This window comes from Trachypithecus francoisi, unplaced genomic scaffold, assembly GCF_009764315.1.
Source record: "Trachypithecus francoisi isolate TF-2019V2 unplaced genomic scaffold, Tfra_2.0 Lachesis_group13, whole genome shotgun sequence".
Classification (NCBI taxonomy): Eukaryota; Metazoa; Chordata; class Mammalia; order Primates; family Cercopithecidae; genus Trachypithecus; species Trachypithecus francoisi.
In genome coordinates, this window is record NW_022681458.1 from 15,487,833 (window position 1) to 15,507,728 (window position 19,896).

Consider the following 19,896-nt stretch of genomic DNA (forward strand, 5'->3'; position numbering starts at 1 on the left):
TCCAATGGGCTTCTGTTTAATCATTCAATTTGCCATGGTGTTGGATGTTTGGAAGGTCCACTCTTCACTGCAATTTCCTCTGTCAGAAGAGCTTAATTCTCATGCTGACTGAGTAGCTCACATGAGGCTCTGTTCTGAAAGGCCCCTCCTCTTGCCAACATCTGTCTATTTATTTCAGATATAGAACAGATATTGAGCTTCTTAAAATGTAAAATAAGTGCTACTTCTAGGATATAATTAAAGTCAAAACAACCAAAAGTATAAATAGCTCTTGAAAGGTACGTGAGAAGACTGAAGGAGGCTTACCCTAACAGGAACCTTTAAAGGACCTTTTTTTTAAATGTTGTCTCTACTCTGTCCTGGCAGGTGACTAGACGAAAAATCAAGGATTGTCTCTATTACTAATATAAGCACAATGTAAACTGTAAATTTATAAATTCTGAAGTTTGTATTAAGCATCTTGGGAATCTTGGTGGCTCTATCTGAAAACAACAGGCAAGCAGGACAGACGCCATTTTGACTTGTATAAGGGGACTCCTTAGATTAACTTTCCCAATGAGTACTGAAAAAAAACAAAAAAATAGAACACCTATCATAAATTAATTCATTTAGAATCATCCTTGCAGATTAAACATCTGGCTCAATAAAGAATTTTTCTGGTCTAATCGTATGGTTTGAGGAATAAAAATCTTGCCCACGCATTTGATTTTTTTTAACCAAAATTACTCCCATATATGAATATCTTGTTCAGCTTTGAAGAAGAAAATCTGTATGCATGATTTTTACATAAAAACAAGCAAAGCAGATTGTGGTCCCCTGAAATGATTAATAGAAAAGTGATTCAAATTAATCACAAACACAAGAGGAAGCTGAAATTAGAGACAGTTATTAAGATACTGGCTGCTGTTTAATCTCACCCGTTATCAACACATTAACCTTGTTTTCTCTGCCTGAGCACTAAGTCCTACAGCAAAATTAGGTCAGAAATTCACATCAGATCAGATCAGCTGACTCATTCCAGCAAGACCCTGACATGCTGCAGATTTGAGTTTAATTCTAGATAGGAGGATGGCTGAGGGCGTGTGTGTGTGTGTGTGTGTGTGTGTGTGTGTGTGCTGCTCAAAACATAGGTTAGTTACACAGTATTTCTGTGCTCCCTGTAGAGTATTCCTAAATACTCTTAGGCAAGCTGGTGGAGTATTTCTTAAAGTTGACAGTGTGTTTCCAAACCTTTGTTTAACCATGTTCACTCCACCTGTGCAATGGGGCTTAAACACTCCTTTTCATGTAGAAATAGGGTATCTCATGTTTCTACATGCCTCCAATTAAAACAAACCTAATAATATTAGCTACTTGGGACCAAAATAGCTATTCATGGTGCAATGAGTGGGTATATCATTCACAAAAATGCACTTCAATAGATGCTATTTCCACAAAGTCTACTGCCACAAATCATGGGTGTGTTCCCAGAAGCCATTACTATCTAAAGAGGATTTATGTAACTGTTAACATTTCTCTAATAAGAGCTCTCTGTGTAATTATGTCTTTGGGTAAAGTAGTCATTTAAAATATTAACCAATTCAAAACTTGGATGTCATAACCATTTGCCTTTTGGGTAGCAATGTGTTAGTAAAGGAAAAACAAATATTTTCTTTATTTTTATTTTTGCTTTATTTTTCTTCATGGTCCAAAGGATGGACTTTAGTGGTTCTTTTTGAGTAACAGAAATAATGACTCTTTCAAATATAGATAGCTTTCAAGTATATATAATAATATGCAATTGCATGTATTTTTTTTAAAGGAGCTGTAAGTAATCTAATTCCATTTCTGTCACTTTTAAAGAGGAAATATAACCTCATATAGATCCCTTGAGGGCATCCACAGGGAACAGAGACATTCCTAATCAGCCTAAGTAGTCCTTTGTGTCAGAACCACTTTGCTAAAGTCGAGAGCTGTCTTCCAGATTCACAATGTTTAGGAAAATTTAACTAATGTAGCATTTGTTTGATTAGAAAAAAAGAAATCCTACCCTTACCTATGGGAGATATGATCCTCAGAAAGACATGTACTGGGAACAGTTTTTCTTGTTGCTTTTAATTTAAAGGATGTTTCCTATATTGTTTTTAAAATACTAGAGCTAATAGCAAAATGAGACAGTGCAAGAACCAGTTTCAGAGTTCAGAAAGAAAACTTTGTTTGAAGGGACTTTTTGTGCATTTGGCATATCAGATTATCTTTGGATTGCCTGTCCTTCTCAGGGGATATCGTCACTTGATGGCCTAAACTTGGTGACCTGTAAATAGTCAACTCCCAGGAAGGTGTTCACAGGTACACCCAGGTACTGCCTTAAGGGATGTTTGTGGTTGGACTCTGTTCTAGTCCGTCACTTGCCTTCTTCTCATTGGCTGGTTCCTGAACGTGTCAATGGTTCAATACACGACTACTCTTCCTGTTTCTTACCTTTTCTCTCAATCACATGATAAACTGGAATTTTGCAACCCATCTCAAGGGAACTCATTTGTGTGAAGCTATAGGTTTTATGTGTTTGTTTTCTTATAGGTTTTTCATAAAAAAAGTAAATCTCATTTAACAGTGCCTGCACAAAGCCATTAGGATTTAAAATAGCAGAAAAGATGAGCTACTAAAATAATTTTTCATTCTCCATTAACTTGTTTCTTTAAGTCTTTTTCTCTTTTTCACCAAATGTTATTTGAAGCTGTTAGGAAAAACATGAAGAGCATCGCTTTTTATTTGATATTTTTTCACCCAGCCAGACTTTTGAGTAAAATCCCATTTGAGAAATGGAAGTGAAGGTACAAGAAAGTTAATAGTGACAAGGTGCTCAAGTTAGTTTAAAAATAAGGAATTGGGCTCAGAAAGCCTAAGTGACTTAGAACACTGAGAAAGTGATGAGGATATTCTTTTTCTAAGAGCTCAGTGTTTTAAGCTTCCCAGCATCAGCACAAAAGGCATTTCAGCACATATGTGATCCAGAAGGTCAATCATATGAAATCCTATTTCCATTTTTTAAGCAATCCTTGGCAGTCTGCACGTTTCTGAAATTGCAACTGGCATATTTCACAGAGAATTATCATCAATGCCTTTTCAAGGTCAAACATGCCCTATCTTTAGATTTTCAGCATGTATATTCTATATACTAAACTGCAGTATAGTTTTAAAAGGCATCAAGCAGATATGTTACATAATTTTAAGTAATTAGACTACGTTTATTAATGCCTCATTGAATTCTCTCTACTCAGTGTAAATTGCATGCTAAAAATATTAAAACGTGTTAGGTTTAGATGTGGGTCCTCTGTATCTTTCACCATCCCTGGAATCCCAAAATACCAGTGTGACTAGCGACTTGCTATGGACTTTCTCAAAATACTAAAAACACATTTTTTTATTAAGAACGTGGCAGCAATTCCAAAATTGTAGTTTGAGAAAAGAATGGAAGACTGTTATTATTTTTAAATTGTCAGAACTCCGAGATATCCAGTCACCATATGAATGAAATAAAATTGAATGTGGACGTTACCATGAGTACTAAGACTAGATCATTTGAGATTCCACAGCCAGTCTATCATAAGGAGGTTAAAGACTTTAGCCTCCTCATCCTGTCCTATCATTATTTGTTTGGCCTGTTTCACTTTTCTCTCTCCAGCTTCCTCCCTTACCTATCCAGATACTATCTCTCTCCTCACACCGTACGTGGGTCCTGATTTTGGAAAAGAAAGACACCTGAGAAATCTCAACAACCAGAAAACTTTACTAGTATTCTGCCCCCTCCAGAGATATTCATATTTTAAATTAAAATTCTAGAAAAACATGTTGGGGGAGGGAAAGTAGGAAAGAAAGGAAAATTCTAGTCAGCAAGACACATATACATTTTTCAAATCCTAGTGCATGTGCTTACTGTGAGGACAGTAATAAAATAATGTTTGGGATATGATTGACCTCACCAGGTTTGGGGCATGGCCCACAAATGACTGTCTCCCATATGTGCACCTGGTCAGGGTTCCTGCTGCCATCTGAATCTTTACCTGTGATTGTCTTTGAGGTGAGGTCTGAGTATGTCCTGATGGGAGTAATTCCTCTGTGCCTCCGCAGCACAGGCATGGAACAGACTTCCATCTTGGTTTCCTTTCCTAGCCCACTACTTTCCCACTAGAGCTTGTCCTAGACCCAAGGCTCCAGCTCTTCTCCACTTGGCAGCTTTAACTGTACTGAAGCTTTTGGAGAAACAGGGAGAAAGGACTGCTCTTTAATTCCACCTTTCTGTTTCTTTTTCTACTAGTTATTCTCAGCTGCTCTGATGATTTTTCACAAATTTTATCTCCATAATTTGTCTCCTGATTTAAATCTATGTATTGACTTTAGATAACCAGGCTTGGGAACTTTTCATGCCAGTTTTTAGTCTTTCATTCAGTCATGATATATTCATCCACATAACGTGGCATCTGTCCTCTTACCAGGGCTGAGCAGTCTGTGCTCCATCTAGAATGTCCTAGACGCCTCTCTTCCTACCTACTCAAGGACTCTCTAACAGCAACTTTTCCCTTTCTCTAAGTCATCAATATTTCTCCTTCTGCAATAATCATTCACACCCACATTTTAAATATGCTAATTTTCTCCCTTCTTACGGGAATAAAATTTTTATTTAAAAAAAAAAAGTTGGGTACAGTGGCTTACGCCTGTAATCCCAGCACTTTGGGAGGCTGAGGCAGGCGGATCATGAGGTCAAGAGATCAAGACCATCTTGGCCAACATAGCAAAACCTCATCTCTACTAAAAATACAAAAATTAGCTGGGCATGGTGGTGCATGCCTGTAGTCCCAGCTACTCGGGAGGCTGAGGCAGGAGAATTGCTCGAACCTGGGAGGCAGAGGTTGCAGTTATAAATGATAATATAATATTATTATAGTATAATATTATACATATTTATAAATGATATATTTATAAATAATATATTACATCAAATAAATACATCATTTATAAATATATAATACATATATTATACATATATGTATTTATAAATAATAAATACATCATTTATAAATATATACTATTTATAAATAACATACTTATTATTTATAAATTATAAAATTTATAAATTATAAATATTTATAAATAATATGTATGTTATTTATAAATAATTATTTATATTCTGTTCAAATCCTTTATTTTCATTCTCTTGTGAACACAATCCTATTTGGTTTTGTTCCTGGCCCTTCAATGAAATTGTTCTTATTAATAATACAAATGTGGTAAAAAGCAATGGTCATTCTCAGGCTTCAACATATTTGATGTATCAGCCAAATGTCTCTCTCTTCTTTCATCGCTTTTGACACTTCACCCTAAGGCATCATACTCCTTTGTGGTTCTCCCCTCTCACTAACTATTCTTACTGAATTCTTCCACAGTTCCTATCATATGAGCAATCAGGTGCCTCCAGGGGGCAATCCTGGGTTCTTTTATCATCTCTATTTAAATTTCAGTCCTAGTTATCCTCATATCAGCTCATGATGGTGAAATCGATAGACTACAACTCTCATATTTGTACCTTCAGCTTGGAACTCTACCGTAGCTTCCAGATTCTTTACTCAACGGCCTCCATCACCTCCACCTCCACTTGGACATTTAAAAGGCTTCATAAAATCATCATACCAAAGCTGAGCTCCTGTCCCCCCATTACTTACCCTAAACTTGCTTCCCTTTTAGTCTTTGCCATTGCATTAAATGGAAACACCCTTCTGCTAGCCTAGGCAGAAACAAAATAAAGTAGAAAACAACAGCAGAACAAACCTGAGAGCCACCTCTAATTAATCTTTTTCTCTCTTGCTCAACTACTGCATCTCATCAATCAGGAAATTCAAATAGTGCTCATAAATTTATTATTTTACACTACCTTTACCACTACCATCCCAGTGCAAACCAATATTATCTCTCAGCAGTTAGGACACAATAAAATGATGTACTTCTCTCTTTTGCTCTATTCTCAAGTAGGACTAAAATTTTATCTTCTGCTTATGGGGTGAGTAGACATGAATGTCTCCAGATAATATGGGACTTCTTCGATTCAATGTGTGATCTGAATTATCTTTACTTTTATGCTATTAACATAGTTCTGAAAAATATTGCTTTATCAGACTAGCAGGAATCAACTCAAAGTTCACATAAATGGATTACTTAGACCTCACTTACTATGTAATGACAGGTTTTACTGTGTCTCCATTTACCTAAATGCCTGTTCCTAAGTCCCTTGGACTTTAGTCCTCTGAGGTTACGCCCCTTTTTGAACACTTGACAGTTAACCACCTACTTTAAGTAGAAACCTACTGAAGCTTGTTAATGAAATACAGAAGATAGTAGTACAGTGATAAGCACACTTTGGGTGTTCTGTAAAAGCTAATGGAATGATCCAGAAAATAATTTTATTTATATGCTTACAGAAAAGGATTTATCATTGAGTTTTAATGCCAAGATTACAAACGTCAGACTTTAGAGTTTTGAAGTTACTTTCAAAAACATGTAGGTCATCCTTTGTATTTTGAACTTTAGAAAACTCAGACTCATAAAACTAAAGTTAAATGCTCAAACACAAAAAAAGTCCCTCAAAAATACTTCACAGAAGAAAAAAATGTCCTAAGACGGCATTTATACACTCTAGAAAATTATTGTGATACCAGTTAAAATTGGTTAGAAATCAAAATAACAGTCCTCCACAATAAATTAATTGACCTTAAATATAAATACATGCAATTGTGAAAATGTTGACCAATTATGCAATTTTTATACCTGATAATATATTTTCATTTTAATAGCCTGGAGAAAAAAGTTCTCTTTTAAAACAATCTTGTACACCATTCCTTTCTATTTCTAGCTTTTTGCTTTCAAATCATCTCTCTCTCTCCATACAGTTATTTTTAATTAAATTATTGGAGTAGCGTGATCTTACCTAGCTTCTTTATAAGCATGAATAATTCATTTTAAGATAATATTTTGGTTTTTTAAATATCATAGCGTACAGAGATGATAAGCAAAAGTATTAACGCCTGATTAGATGAAAAATCTCCCAATTAACCATCAAAATGTCTTTCATATTATTATTATTCAGTTATCAAGCTAATTGATATAGATTAAGTCCCTATATTCTGGATTTTTCACTTAGTGAATGAACTTTATTGAAGAAACAGGATTCCATCTGACACAGGTGTCTCCCTGTACCACCAGAAGACACACACACATGCAAACTGAAAACGTTGTGACATTCTTTTTAAAAAATCAAAAGATATGCATTTTTCTTTTGGTGTCAGCACTCTAGGTAATTTAACCTCAATTTGGAAGGCCACCCTCTGGGGCTCATCAGCTAGTAGCTGGTAGGTTTTGCATCATAAAAGTAATTCTGTTTGAACAAACTTGTGGCACTTGGTACCAAACAAGAAATTTAACAGCCATAAAATTCTGCGTAGGGAGAGCACAACGTGAGGATTCCACCTGCCTTCAGAGGCTCACATAAGTATAATTATTGATGTTCCTTGGCCATAATCTAGAAAGAAGATGAGCTCTATTTAAAGGTAAGAACTATAATCAAAGGCCATTAAAGGTAGGGATTTTCATCAAACTTGGGCTATTGAAGGGTTTGTGTTTTCCCTTGCGCCTTTGCCAAGAGGTTATTGAGCATAAGCTTTTGTTCAGACGAAACTGAATTTTTCCCCATCCCGTCTGTAGCTGCATATGCACACATAAGGAAATAACTGTTGTTAACTAAGGATGATATTGGCAGGGTGGGTGGTGTTTTTGTTATAGTGAGAGTTCACTTTCATATACTCTCGCCAAGTCTAACTGACTCTGAAAGACCTTTTCTGACCAAGCGACAACATCACAGCCTTAACAGCCCTCATGGACTTTGTTGTGTGCACAAAACTCGAAATAATTTTATTTATATTTACCGTTTTATTGCTTCTTCTTGTCTTCGGCGTTTTTCATTCTTCTCTTTCAAATAGGCCAGGTTAGTTTCATTTCTCAAGCGATCATTCTCTCGCGCGATATCTGATGCATTCTGAATAACCAAGCCATCATAGGCCTTCATCCCCATATCCTCAATGTACTGCAGAAATGTGTCCAAAGGGTCTTCCTCGGGATTAGAACTCATCATCTTGGAGGATATCATGTAAAGAGGAACACTGCCTGCAGGGTGAGAACACATTTTACTTTTATCCAGGGTGGAGAAAAAAGCAAGGTGCTGTTTATTATCCCTAACAACTCAAATCTCCAATGATTATGACCAAATCTGATTGGAGAAAATGTCTCACTAGAATAATTGCAACCAGAATATTTGAAGTAAATATTAAATAAGTGCTACCTGAGTAGCAAACCCTCTCTTAAAGTAGCAACACTAGCAGGACAAAGGCCAAAGCTCTTGAACTATAAGATGATGTGAAGGTGTAAATACTGTATGCAAAGTTAAACATTTGGTTTGCATAATTACAATAATAATTTTGTTTCTTAAAATGTTTCTACACAAAGAAGATATATAAGATCCAAGCTTCATGTATTTCTGATTGCCATAAAGACTTTTCTGTTCAATTTCAGGTAAAATGATGTAATTATTTGGAAAGAACTTTTGTACATATATGTGCTTCCCTTAATTTTTGAAATTAAAATGCATGAATCTGAACTATTTATGCAAAATATAGTAGTAGTAAAAGAAAAACACATTTCTAATATAACTGTTCTATAAAAGAATCCTTTTTAACTCTTCATTCCTCTCCATAATGGTCCTCCATAATGTCTTCATACTACAACTAACATATCATAGATCACTAGGACCACATTAATCCTGACCAGTCTGGTAATTCAAGCATTGACAACTATTGTCTCATTGTTACATGAAGTTTTAAAAACTTGAGCCTCAGAAAGGATTACTGAGAAACCAAAATTAATCAAAACAAAACAAAAAAGCATAGGAATTTCAATTAGTATATATTACTCTCAACTGTAAAATGATGCTAGTAATAACTCCTACCTCCTGCTGATGTGAAGGTTAGGAGAGGTGAAGACTGTAAATAATTTAGAATAGAGTTAAACAATAGTAAGTATGTAATACTATTAGCTAATATTATCATTAAAAAGTATGAACTGGCAGCAATAGTAATGTCAAATGTATATGTGTGGTTAGATGGGTAGATGGACAGATGGATGGAAGGAAGGCTTACTGTACTAATTGCATACTAATTGTGGTATAAGAAACTGGTATAATTGAGTCAGATTAAAAAACCAAAAGCAAAGTCAATTAACAAGGGGGAAAAAATTCTCCATTCAAAAGTTATCAATTCCCTTGCATGTTTTACTTTCTTTAAAAGACTTAGAAAGATATTTTTAAAATATCAGCCCAACTCTTTGATGTAAAACTCCCAGACTTTTGCTTTTTCAATTACAAATAATTTTCATTCTGATTTTTTTACAGGTATAATCATGTTCCAAAACCTGGATAATAACTATGGAAATTTTACTTCTCATCAGACTTTATTAGCATTTCAGCTGCCAGTCAATCCATATTTGATTTGGAACCCATGCTGAATTTAAGGATTTTTCTCTCCTATCTAAGAAATTATTGAAACTGGAGTCTAGATAAGGTTGTTTGTTAACTCTTCATTTTCATGTTAAGTTTTTATATGTTTTGTTTTATGTTAAGCTGTAATAGGTTAGCAAATGAAATGTCCTTTTAATTCCAACTATCTGGTGTAATTGAATTGTATTTTAATATCAGTCTGTCAGATTAAATGCTTATGTGATGGACATTAAGAATAGCAAATTAATGCTACAAATGATTGCAATTTGGGGAAAAATACAAGAAAATGATTCTCAGAGAGCTAAAGCATTGCCATTGTCAGGAATTCACTTCTACCAAGGACTTAAGCAATAGTCCTTACTAGTGCCTGGATAAAAAAAGAGCAGCATAACTTCACGACAATTAATTCTACCCAAGTTAAGCAAGCCAAGTCACTACTACAAGAATTCTAGAGATAATGCCTCCGGCTGGATGATGATCACTCCTTCCTGCCCTCTCGCAAAATTGTGTATTTCCCAACTGAATAAGGCATTATTACCCGAAGGTTTTTTTTTTTTCCTTAAGTTTTCCTCCAACCAAAACGACACCAGAGATTCCTACACAGTTTATGTATTCCAAATATCAATAGGGCTACTTGTTTACCTCTGAAAACTAATTATCTTCCTAAGTAGTCTTTCAAATTGGCTGGAATTTAAATTATTTTTGTTCTGAGAAAATATTAAATAATATTATGAAGTATTTACACTATAGAAAGATGTATTTAACAAAATGGAGATCAATTTTTTTGAGATGAAAATGAACCATCATATCTAGTAAAACTTCAAAGTAATGAAAATTGGATAAATGTTTGTACACATGCTCCTGCCACCTAGTTCTAGAAAAGTATTAAATTCCATGACCATTCATTTATTCGAGTATTTGTTGAGCACGTGTTATGAACAGCCCTCATGAAGGCAGAATTGTGTCCCTCTAGATGTCTTCATGGCAGTGTTAGAGCAAAATAAATAAATAATTGCACTACTTGTGACTAGTGTGGATTTAGGTGGACTTCACTAGTTGGTCATACACATTTTATTTTCACTATTTTTAAGGGTGAGCAAGAAACATTGTTCGATGATCATGTTTAGTCTCTGAAAATAAACACAGGCCCGATCAATGTTTAAACATCACACCTCTTTGTTTACTTGTCCACATGTAAAAAGTGTAATAGTTTGTAATATTGAGGAGGCTGTGAGGCTGTCCTGAAGAGCATGGATAAGGAGGCTGGCAGAATGGCCTATAAACACCAGTGAAGGCACCTCTAGCTCTAAGACTTTGTACAAGTTAATTAACGTTTTTCAGCTACAATTTCCACATTAAAAAAAAAACAGTGGTTGGAATAGACTCATGTTGTGAGTATTGAGTTAGAAATGCAAATTCCATAAATTTAACCATTATTAATAGTCAGTAACATTACTGTTAGTTTCCCAATTCTTAAACATGGCTAGAATTATATTTAATAATAATATAACCCCTTGATAAATGTAATTTTACTTTGAAACAAAGGTAAGTACAATGTTTATTGTAGTGCAACTTCCTTCAACATGCATTTGTAAATGGAGGCCAGGTTAGGAGTTCGTACATTCTTCCCCCAATCAAATATATATGGACAGCTCCACATAACCATTGTCCACATCCAGAAAATAAAGAAACTGGGACATATGGACCACGAAGCTCATCCCATCTCTCAAACCCTAGATCTCCACCCTTCCAAGCCAAAAGTGTTTCTCCGGCAACTGAACTATGAGTAAATAGATTCATGGCCTCACTTGCGAAAAGACAACCTTGTGTTCATTGTCTACTTCATTACAGCTGCTACCAATTAAAAGCAGTGAGAACCCACAGACAGGTACAACCATAAATCTCTTTGTTTTTTGGAAATTTATATTTACACCTAAGGTAGATATTGAATAAGGTATGTTGTAAACCACCAAAAAGTTGGCTGCATTTTGACTGTTGGATATTAAGTCAAGTTTATTTGTGGTCCTTAAATGACAATAAGGTATGCAAGAATTTTATAAAGGCTTGCCTCGAACATCTAATCCTATGTTGGCATCCTAGAAGACCCTATTTGTTAAGAGGCAAATGGCCCCTCTCCTCCAGGTAGCATCTTTAGCTCTGTCTCCGTAAGTAAGGGAGTCTGACTTACTGAACGACCATTAACTCGTGCATGGGGTATTTGTGACAACAGAGTGGGTGAGACTAAGGTGGAACTCTGGCTTTTCTACAGGCATCCCTTTTAATTGAGTTCATCCCCTTTAATTGAGTTCATTGAGTCTGTTGCCATTTTTGCTCAAAACAAATTATTTTAGCCCCTTCCCTGCTCCCTGAGCATTGGTTGAAAACGAGTATCTTTGGTCTTCATTTAGAAGACAGATGTATTCTCTTTGCAACACACAATATTGATACAAGTAGTGCAACACTGTGTGTGCATTCCTTGAAATTTGTAGCCAACATTTAAAATTTGTGTCAGGGACCCTCCTGGGAAAGCACCTAAAATGACCGAAATCAGATTTCCTGTACAATCTACAGATACCTTCACATCCTCCCTTTCTCTGCCTTTCCTCCACTGTGGTATTCTGCATTCATAAAAGACTCTTTTTGTTTAAGTTTTTAGATTACTGTATCTAGAATCATAGCCATTCTAATGTAAGTTACAGATGTTGGCTTTCACACAGCTGTATGGTTAACTGCTCAACTTTATTTTATTCTTTTACTTTGTTATTTACATCATGTTGACCACACCCTTCACAAAGATCACTTTGTATAACACTGTGACACTTCTCAAAATTTGAAATTTCATTCCACCCAGCTAAATTGCACCAAATTAAACTGATGGAATTCTTACCATAAGTTAAATGCTAAGCATGCAACTGTTTATTGAGTTAACCATTTTCTTATTTTCTTTTGTGCAAGGCCATCATTATACTTTACCAATGCTGAACCTAGAGCTGAAGGTAACATTCCATTTCTTTACAATTGTTTCCACTGAAATAAAACTACCCATTATATACACACGTGGAGCATAAGCTAAGTATGGTATGTCCAAATGGAATTCATAGAAACACCAAAACATTTAAAAAACACTTCACTTTTTTTTATCTGTAGTTTCCTGCTACTGCTTCCATCCAGAGAAGTCAAGAAGCTAAGACACTACATGACCCTTAGTTCCGAAGCTTAAAAAAAGCAGCATTTTTGAGAAAGATGTGTATGCAAAAGAATTGAACTAAGATTATAGATTTATGTGGGCTATTCCCATTGTAAATTAAGGTATCAGTTGTATGTGGTCTCAATCTACCAGAGGGTATTTATTGTGGCACCAACTAATATCAAGTTCCCCATGGTATAGAGGGTTTTTTATTAATTACAAGATATTGTTGAATCAATGGTGTACAAAGAGTAAGATAAATATTAGGCATGCCATCTTCCTTCTCATGCATGGTTAAGCATTTCTCTTCCCTTTGCTTCAGAACAAATTTCTTCATAAGTATAATTTCATACATTGTTATATCAAGCACTCTAGCTCTATAAGGACTGGCTAGAATAGACATGTACACTGATTTGTCAGGCAGAGCCTTCCAATGGGCAATTTATCTCCATTTACCAAAAGCAGAGTTTTATAGGTACTAGTATCATCTGAGTAAGTTAGTCCAGTAGCCTTCATAGGCACAGATCCTTTTATCTTTTATTAAGGTATTTATCTAGAATCTGAAACTTTTATTTTCCAAGATATAAAGTTGTGACAACTCCATTAACTTGGTTATTTGCCACATATACTAAGTGGTGGAGAAAGAAAAGGCTCTGTCTTGGGAGAGAGTGGATTCCTAATCCTAATACCTGAAGCTCTATGAGAAGCTCTCTTAATTTTAGGCCACAGTTAATCCTACAAGATAATCTTATAGCTATAATAAGATAGTTTATTTTGTACCATTGTTATAATGCTACTTGTGACCAGCCAGAAGAACACAATACATAGAATGGAATAAATATCCTAATTGAAACCTAAATATTTTACTTTTATTGTACTTCACATTTGTGTTTTTATTTTATTTGCAGAGGGGAAAGTTTTCTAGTCTCCACCTTTATATATTTCTGAGCTCTTTAAATCACACCTGTCTCAATGCTGTGAGGAAGTTATTAGAATTTGAGTTACTAAGATTTGAGTTTCCTTCCTACTCCAATCATTGCATCTTCTTTGAGGTAGACAATCCTATTTTTGTTTCCTCATATTATTGATCCAATAAAAGTTTCCCAAGGCAATTTCGACTAATTTTTGTTGTTTTTGTTCAGCAGGAGAAAAAAATCTTTTACAAGTTTTGCATGTATTCAAACCAATTTGAAAACACATTGTGTATGAAAATGTAAGTATTTAAATAATCAGGCTTCTGATACATATGTAAAATACATATGCAAATTAATATTTAAAATTTGCTGACTTCACATCGGACCAAATCATCAGGCTAGCCTGGTTATAACCCATAACACATGTAAACCATGTCAAATTTTTTTTCTGATAAAAATCTTATAATTTGTCAAGCATTACTCCTATAATTTCACTTTGATTATGCTTGAAATCCCACTCCCTACCCTACAAATGGTCACACTCATTTTCTCATTCTCAGTGTCATCAAAATGCAGCTGTTCTGCCCAAAATGGGAAATGTTGAAGTTACAACCAAGAAAGCTTGCTAAAGTGACTACAAAGACACTGATTGCTTTTTTCTCAGAAAGCAGATTACTTTGCAGTGAGTTTTTCTCCACGATCTCTCTTCCCAAAATGAGTAAAATAGGCATAAATCGTGTTAATGCAGTAGCATCATGAATTGGTATCTCCCCCTCATCTTCCAGGTTGTCATGGTGCTGTATGCCCATGGTGTAAAGGGATTGTACATTTCCATTAATATTAGAGACTCATGCAAAATGCCAGTGGCTGAGATACTTGTTGGAGGCTTGGGCCAAATGGTTCCAGATGGTTACAAGGCATTATTTGCAAAGTAGATGTAGTCAGTCTAATAAATTGCTGACTGGAGCTAGAGTGGGAACCATCTAATTGAATTGGGAGTCTATAATTTATTTATTTTTTTAAACAATAGCCAACCTTCTTGTGTCTAGGATTTTTACACTTCTCTTCCTAAACTTGACAGATGTTTCAAGTCCTCAGGCTTCTCCACTGTCCCTTGTGCGGTTGCAATATTTTTCTCTGGTCTGTTTCCACTAATTCTCTAAACTATCTGTGTCCTTCACATAGTCCCTTTCTTTGCTGAGTTGGCTCATGTATGTTGCACTTTCCATAGGAAAACAAAATAATTTCTGCATTTGTGGACCACATTTTCTCATTACTTTGTATAATTGGTGCTTGCTTGACAATATATAAAATAAATGGGAACATTGTCTAAAATGTGAAGAATTAGGAAGAGACTTAATTTTAACTCTTTCTCTATATTTGTTATTCCACACTACTTGATTATAAATGCTGGATGTTAAAATGACTAAAACTATATCATGTAACCTTTTCATTTGAATTTCATTATTTTTTGGCTATATTTAGAAAAAAATCAAACTATATGGTACCAAAACAACTTTAGTATTTCCTAATGATAGTGAAAAATACTATTTTATGCAACAGTTTTTCCAGATATGAAATACCCACATGTCTTGTATTTAAAATATTGCTGAGTAGTTGGAAAAATTAGGATGGAGACACCGCAACAAAATAAGAACATGTCCCAAGTAAAACTAGTCCACCCAAAGTTTTACAGAAAATATTATTGTGATGAGACTAATAAAATCTTTCTGACATTGAATAGTATTAAAAAATGTTCCTCAAAGTGTGTAATCAGTCAGGAAGAAGCAGTGTCAGCTTTGCTGTTTGTCTGGTAGTTTTGAATTGTGGGGGGTAGTCTGTCTTTTTTTCCTGAGAATGTAAAATTGGGCTCTCACTGCTGACACAAATGTGCTAAGAGGCTGTTGTAAAATATTTATGGTATGGAATAGTGGATAAATAGCTAGCATGAACAACTTGAATGCCAATTAATACCCTGGAAAACATGTTCAATGCTGTTAATAATTCAACATGGCTTATTTTACTAATGAAAATCTAGTTTAACCATTTCCATGGTAATGTAACTAAGTGGGTAAGGGAGTAAAAATAGCCTCCGGCTCACTAAAGCCCTGGATGCCTTCACTGTGGCTTTATTTCTGCTCCACCTAATAAGGCATGCAAACTTCAGCATTAAGTATCCCTAACTAAAATCCATTCCATTTTACCACCAGATTGCTTGATCTATTTAGTGCTGGATTCAATTAGCATGCTTAGAGAATCTGAAAAATGAGATACATACCAAAATTTAAGTCCCCAGGGAGAGCTAAGTGCAATAACCAGAAGGTGACTTGTGTCTGTCAGAGCCCTCTCTCACGGTTGATCTCAGGGCAGTTCTGTAGGAGTAATCCAGCACCATAAGAGATAGACTTGTAGTTCAGCTCAGTGTTTCTTCAATTAAAGTGCATTGTGTCAGGATGGGAAAAGTGTCGACTCCGAGATTCTTCATCACTAGATCAGAGCATTCTCGATGTCCTTCCTATCAGATAAAATGGCCTTTAAAGTTTGCTAGGAAGATGCAGTGGCAGAAGACAGGTGCTTGCTTCCTTAAATCGACATTCGGAGAAAAGAGGGCATAGCTAATGGGTGGGGATGAACACACAACCCCTCTCCTTCCAGGTCCAGCAGGGAAGAAATTGAATGATTTTACCCACTTTGCTACACAGATGATTACAAGACCCGAAGCAATCACCAAGCTGACTAAGGTACCTCATTTGATTATATTCTGCGAAGACAAAAATAAATGAAAACAAAAAATCAGAAACATCCTTTCTAAATGTCTCCTTTCAGCCAAAAAGATGCTCTTTCTCATTGCCACTTACATACAGAAGGTTTGGAGCAGCCCAGCTTGTGGCATAGTCCCTCCCCCGTGACAACCAGCTCTCTCTCTCTCATTCTCTCTCCCTCCACTCCCTCCCTCCCTCCCTCCCTGCCCCTGACTCCCTCCCTTCCTGCTTCTCTTTCTCCTCTCCAGCTGCCTTAGTCTGTTGAAGCTGCTGCTGATTAATCAGGGATTCTGAAACAAAGAACCTACCTTCTGAAATAAGCAGTAATCTTTCTTCTCTGTTTCTGCAATCCGTCTGCATTGAACGGCAAGGCTGCCAGCGTTCTAGCACCTTGGATAGTTCCTGCTCACTAGGCCCATTGGAAAAGGGAGAAGAAGCAACTGAAGAAATTGCAAGAAACCGGAAAGCGGCATCGTTCTAGTTTGGATTTCGGCTCCCTGGGGGCTCCCATCCTCATTAAAGGCCTCACATCTAGGCAACAGAACCTCTCTCTTTTATCTAACTGAGCTGAAGTCTGATTATTAAATAATAAAAGGAAAAGAGGGTAAAGAAATACCCTTCATTTATATTCACTATAGCACTAATTCAGTCTTTATGGAGAGGAAAAATATAAATCCATTGAAAACAAACGTTCTTACTACAGAGAATGGTTAAGTTTTAAGCATTTCACCCCTGGTGTGGCTAACGAAAATGAGCAACAACTTAAATGGAACATCTAGATCTCAGTTTGATACCTTTATTTGATATCAATTTTGCCTCCACCCTCCCTGCACAACCGAACCATGCACACAATTACTGCTGACGTACTTCAGGCTGCTGCTTGGGGAGAGAGGGGAGGAGCCTTTTAACCTCATCAAAACAGCTTCATGCCACCTGCTCCCATGGCATGAGAACAAAACTAGCCCACTTAGAAAGAACATGCACAGTACACACGTGTGTGGAACAAAGATCTCACTCGGACTGCACATTTTTTTAACTAAAATAAGATGCAAAATAATTATGACATATATGTCATTAATTCCTATAGACTCGTTGTTAAAATTAAAGTCATTCTATTTCTGATATTTCCCAAGGACTCTCCTCATTCTGTTCTTAATACTTACTGAATATATACATATATATCATGTTATATACCACAACTTATATATGGGAGTGTGTTTGTGTGTATTTGTATTTACTAAGTTCAAAGTTTTTATCATACTTGCTCCTCCTCAGTAAAAACTAAAATGTACATGTTATAATCTATTAACTTTGCACTATGATAAAAGGAACAATATGTAATACATTTCTGATTGATATGGGCTAAAAAAAAAAAAAAGCAATTCTGATGGGAGGGGATGTGCTTATTATTTGATAGTGATCAGTTGATTTTTTCCCCTCACATTCTTTTTCAGTAACTCACTGTAAATGACCTTCAATTGCAGGTTGATTTTCCCAAGAGTTATTTTTAACATCTATATTCATAACCAATGTCTTAGAAAATAGTTTTCTAAATTTAGTTTTTAATGCATTGACAGACCACAAAAATAAACTTAAGTTCACCTGTCTAATTCTTAAATGTCACCTGGGACTATGCTATAATTTTCTTAAATTATATTTCTTTTACTTGTAAGTACCTGAGGAAAAATAAAATCAACACATTATATTACTGAAAAGCTTTTCGATTTCACATGTTCTGAAGTTCATTCCTGAAGCTCATCACTTATTTCTTGGTCTTTGTGTATCTAGCTTTTGGTTGGACAGGACATCTGTTTAATTTTAAGAAGGATTCTGCAAGATTAGATAGATGAAAAGAAAAGAAGGAGGAGAAATACAAATGGGAAAGAGAAGAGGCCACACTTCTCTCATACTCTCTTCCCCCATCCCAATGCTCTCCCTCTCCCTCTCTCTCTCTCTCTCTCTGTCTTATGAAGGTTCTAAATACCTAGCACATTGCTGAAAACTGCCTCAAACACCACTTATAAACTAGTAACAGCCACCACACTGTGATCAAGAGGTTTACTAATGTGCCATAATTTTTGGTAGTGAAGTGTTCTCATAGATTTTGTCTTTCAGCACATGACCAAAGGTGGAAAAAATTCTTTACAAAAAAAAAAAATTATTGAGACATTTTAGAAAGTGGAAATACTTTATCATGACTGATAATTTTGCCAGTCCAGCAGTCTGTATTTTGAACTACAGAGAGCTTGAATAAACTGTAAAGTCCATTTCTATATATGAGAAAAATACTGCCAGGATAAGTACACTGACTTACTTCCAAGCTCACGTTTATTGCCTCATTAGGATTAAGACCCAAGGTCACTGGGCTGACTGCAGGTCACCTCATCTTTGGCCAGTACAGTGGTTCTCAGTCCCCTTGATTTCATGCACCAGAATAATCCAAACAAAGTGAGGAGAGGCTGACATACAGTTGCCAAGCATAAAAAATGAAGAATTTGCCATTTCCTTAATACAAAAAATAAAAGGCTTCTTTATATTAGAAGAATAGAGAAAGCATACTTATAACAATAGATGGTCTTTTAAGTTTCATATTTTCAACTTTAGGAAAATATATATTTTCCTTCATTTCCTTCCTTCCCTCCTTCCTTCCTTCCTTCCTCTCCTCCTTCCTTCCTCCCTCTCCTCTTTCCTTCCTTCTTTTGTTTCTTCTTTCCTTCCTTCCTTGCTTCCTTCCTTCCTTCCTCCCTTCCTCCTTTCCTTCCTCCCTTCCTTCCTCCCTCCCTCCCTTCCTCTGTCCCTTCCTTTTTCCCTTCCTTCATTCCTTCTTTCCTTCCTTCCTCTCTTCCTCCCTCCCTCCCTTCCTCCCTCCTTCCTTCCCCCTTCCTTCCTTCCTTCCTTCCTGATTTCCTGCCTCCCTGCCTTTCTTTTCTTTTTCTCTTTATATTACAGAATAGGGCTTGAGAATCATCACATTATACCAACCCCATTTTCTCAATCCCACATTTTCCTCATTCTAGGTGTCAATGTCACTGATAGGGCAATATCTTCTCTGGAGACATACTAGTGTATAGGAGTTTATAAAAACCTTTGAGGATCATGCTGAGAAGGACCCCAGAACTACTTTAGGTCTCACTGAATGAAACGGCAAAGGATCTTTACTCTTACAAGTCATCTTAGAGCCAAATGCAGAACTCACCTCTACTCATTTCAATAGTATCTGGAGAAAAGTGCATTGGAAAAACTTTAAGTTAAAAATCCTCATATCAGGAATAAAGGTATAGAGATATATAAAAAGCTCAAATTATACTCATGCATTGGTTTATTTCTTGTACATCTTTACATGGATGTTTCTGATGTCAATAAGAAACAAGTCATTGAGATACCTGATGACTTGATATTTCTTTTAAAGTTCTTTAGTCAGGGTAGAGTTTAGCTCTTTGGTTACACTGTATTAATGGT

The 19,896-nt window shown here is 35.8% G+C and overlaps 1 protein-coding gene across 1 annotated transcript in view; it reads right to left on the reverse strand.

Moving 5' to 3' along the window:
• NYAP2 (neuronal tyrosine-phosphorylated phosphoinositide-3-kinase adaptor 2) overlaps positions 1-17,304 on the reverse strand; it is a 294,403-nt gene extending 277,099 nt beyond the window's left edge. The window contains exons 1-3 of the mRNA XM_033230039.1: positions 16,746-17,304; positions 15,954-16,436; positions 7,953-8,190 (exon numbers count right to left, since the gene is read on the reverse strand). Coding sequence (XP_033085930.1) covers positions 7,953-8,173 — 221 coding nt within the window. The 5' untranslated portion in view covers positions 8,174-8,190; positions 15,954-16,436; positions 16,746-17,304. The remainder of the gene's footprint in view (positions 1-7,952; positions 8,191-15,953; positions 16,437-16,745) is intronic.
• Positions 17,305-19,896: the final 2,592 nt, after the last annotated feature.